This window comes from Pinus tabuliformis, chromosome 2_1 (genome assembly GCF_031772625.1).
Source record: "Pinus tabuliformis cultivar Carrire ecotype Pingquan chromosome 2_1, CPIR1, whole genome shotgun sequence".
Classification (NCBI taxonomy): domain Eukaryota; kingdom Viridiplantae; phylum Streptophyta; class Pinopsida; order Pinales; family Pinaceae; genus Pinus; species Pinus tabuliformis.
This window is the reverse complement of record NC_142299.1, coordinates 966,596,121-966,599,573: the sequence shown is the minus strand read 5'-3', so window position 1 is coordinate 966,599,573 and position 3,453 is coordinate 966,596,121. Positions and strand designations below refer to the sequence as shown.

Genomic DNA, 3,453 nt, shown 5'->3' with positions numbered 1-3,453 from the left:
GCTAGTATCAACAATCAATTAATTTTATAGACTTAACAAGATTTGAGGCATGTTATTTGGAGTTTTTATTTTTTTAACTTAACTAAATTTTACAAACTTAACCAGAATTGAGACATATTATTTGGAATTTTTATCTTTCTCATTTAATTCAGTAAGAATTAAGACATCTTTACTTTTTATTTTTATTATAACATACCAACATGCCACTTTACATAAATAGAAACTTTATCATAAAATATCAACATGTCATTTTATAGAAATAGAAACTGTGCAAAAAATGAGGGCACATTAGTGGGACTACTGTAAAGCAATTCCAAACACCAAAACTCCAAAAGTAAATTTTTCTTATTCACTCAAATTAAACACATGTGATACTTCTTACAAAATTTTGATTCATTAAAAGAAGAGATTTTATGAAATCCTGTTTGGTGAGGACTTTAGAATTGAACTGGATACTGGGAGGGTTAGGGTATGTTTAGCACTGTTTACAGGTTGAAGATTTGTTTCGTTCAATGCAAAACGGTAACTCAGGGAAGTTTAGGGAGTCTGACCTGCTTTCTCCATAGTTGTTGCATATGTGTTGCACAGTGATGCAAAATATTTACATGCTGAAATAGTTAATACAATGGTGTTGCACAGCCATACAGAATATGGAGATGGAGAAATAACTCACATCAATTGCATAAACCACTTCACAGATGTCACTGTAAGCATCCTAGTTGAAGTAAAGTGATTGAATTCGCTTTAAGCATCATAGTTGGAATAAAGTGATTGAACTATTTTAGTCGAAATGAAGTGATTGAACTATTTTGTTTGAACCTTAAGTTACAACTGCTTCTTCTTATGATTGAACTATTTTGTTTGAACCTTAATTTACAACTGTTTCTTCTTAGTTTTGGATAATAAACAGAGACTATGGTAATCCTGTGGTGGTCTTCCACTTTCTTCTTAGTTTTGGATAATAAACCGAGACTTTGGTAATCCTGTGGTGGTCTCTCTGGTGGAAGGATCTTCTCTGTGGTTACAAATTTAAATCTCTTAAAAACCAAATAAAGAGTTACTAATCTTGTGGCATAAGCGTTTCTTCTAGATCACAAATCTAAAAAAGATCAAAAATTTCAGACATTGATCAGATTCAACCACGTTCCCACACCAAATTAACTTGTTATTAATGCAGTCAGTCCAGTTAAGAAACATAATATTGGTTTATCTTCTGAAGAGACTATGGCAGAAGCACGGGTGGCTCCTATATAGTATCCAAAGCTGGAGCTGTAATGTAGGGAAAAGAGAGCACAGCTGAAATAGCATCCATTTTCTGTGTTGAAAAATATGGTACAGTTGGCTATACAGCGCATCAACTCTCCAGCAGTTCCAGAAGGAAATTAGATTATAAGAAAATTTACAAGCTCCTCCACTACACAACATGAGGAAGTGCCAATACATTAGATTAGCTGAAGGAGAAAAGCCTTGATGACATAGTCTCGGAACAGGAATGCTGGTAATTCTGCACTGTTGCAGCTATAAAATCATAGATAGATCGTCAATTACATCGGTTAAGAAATAACATGGAAATGTAAATTAAAGAAACATACACAACTAGAATAGTATATTCGCAGAACAAAAGCTAAATTAAAAGAACAGAGGTCTAGCTTCAGCAGACATGAAAGACCAAGCTATTTTTACAACAGACTATCGGTACGAGCAGGCAATCTCCTGAAGAAATTGAGAGGAGCAGAAGGAAGCCCGTGGCGGAACCTCGGATGGCGCAGGAGATACAGAACAAAAATCACTGCAGTTTGGAAGGGCGTGGTATAGAGAACTGTGGCAGCTATCAAGCAAAATATGACAAATATGGTAGTCGCTCGTGGATCGCTCCACCTCAGAAGATTTTGAAGCCTTTCTACTTCAGTAGCCATATCCCCCGCCATGGTCTGTATTCGCCCAGCAGACTCCCGGATTCGATCGTATCGCATTCTCACAACGTTAGAGGCTTTGCTAGTGGGGAATGTGTCGAATTCTTCACCGATTTCGTCAGGATGAACCAGTCCGGCCTGGAAGAGGCTTGTGTCCATATCGAGTGAGTGCCGTGGACGGAAACGAAATTGCCATAAGCCAATCAGGAACATGCAGAGGAAGACGGTAGGAAGAATTAGCTCTGGGTACCAGATGAGAATCAAGAAGAGGATGTGCACCAGGACGGTGGTTGCAGGGTTTTTCCAGAGGCATATATCGTTAAACGATCGCCCTACCGCTGTGAGAGGAGCCAGGATATTCATTATGCGGAAGAATTCCGCCTTACTGCGGCGCATGCTCCACATATGTGAATCCACATCCATGATATACTCCACCACTTCTCTCCTCAGAGGAGGCTCGGCTCGGCTCAGCTGCATTGCCGCTATCCGCATTGCCTGGTATGTCAAATGGTCAAACTGCCTTAGAGAAAGGGGACAAAGATAATGCATCTTCGGAAGCAATGTCTGTGTATAAATCAGCATCATGTTCATCAGAGACGAACAGGAGAAACGAAAAGCCAGATGAAGCTCGCCCACCTTCAGGACTCCTGAGGGATTAAACCTCAACAGAGGATAGGCATGCGTGTATACGCGATCTGTTTCGAGAGTCGAAAGGCGGATTCGAACCTTACCGATCCCGGCATCTTTCACGGATGCTGAAGACTTTTCGTCTCCTTGAAGATGGCAATCGTCAAAAACACAAACAGTGATTACTGTACAGGGATCATAAACTTCCCAGGTATATTGCACATTCCATTTTGGACTGAAGGTATCAATCATAGTCCTGGTACGAACCCATTTCTGTCCATATTTTGCAACGCAGTAAGCATCCATTCTGTGTCGTCCATCTTTGCACTTCGTAGGAAGCAAGTTCTGAGCGCGCAAGATCTCAACCTGCAAAATACCAATGTTAGGCTTCCAGAGACGCTCGTCGGTCGGCCTCACATCGCCACTGTAATGAATAGGCTCGTCCAGCACATGATAGCCCCCATCTAAAGACAATCTCAGATAAATTCTACTCGCGGACTCCACTTCTTTCTTCTTCGACTTTCCCTCCCCCGGAGCAACAGCAGGGTTGTCAAGTCTGAACCATCGAGGATTCACAGGCTTATCATCCAGTCGTTTGTCTATGTTATTCACAGGAATCGTTACTCTCCCAAGAATTTCATCCTCAGATATCCCCAAACGATTCTCGACCGTGAGAATCAAACGTTGATATCCACGCGTCATGACGGGTTCGATAACGGTTTTCTTAATGTTTTAAAATATTTCTTATTAAATTGTACGGCTGATTTTATTTCAATCGTCTAACAAAAAGATCGGACGACTACCATTAAGACAGAAAGGCATCTGGGGACTTCATCTCAGAGGGAAACGCCTTACGGCGTAATTATTGAAGTTGTAACGTCGCCTGTCCAGTATTAGTACGATCTATGGAAAC

The 3,453-nt window shown here is 40.4% G+C and overlaps 1 protein-coding gene across 1 annotated transcript; it reads right to left on the bottom strand.

Moving 5' to 3' along the window:
* Positions 1-1,406: 1,406 nt before the first annotated feature.
* LOC149203850 (FT-interacting protein 3-like) lies at positions 1,407-3,242 on the bottom strand. Its single transcript, XM_089402007.1, has one exon. It carries the CDS (start codon positions 3,240-3,242, stop codon positions 1,680-1,682), a length of 1,563 nt encoding a protein of 520 aa, XP_089258133.1. The 3' UTR covers positions 1,407-1,679.
* Between the last annotated feature and the right edge of the window lie 211 nt (positions 3,243-3,453).

What these genes read in the sequence shown, in the direction of transcription:
- LOC149203850 (XM_089402007.1), bottom strand. Translation starts at nt 3,242, where the DNA reads ATGACGCGTGGATATCAACGTTTGATTCTCACGGTCGAGAATCGTTTG.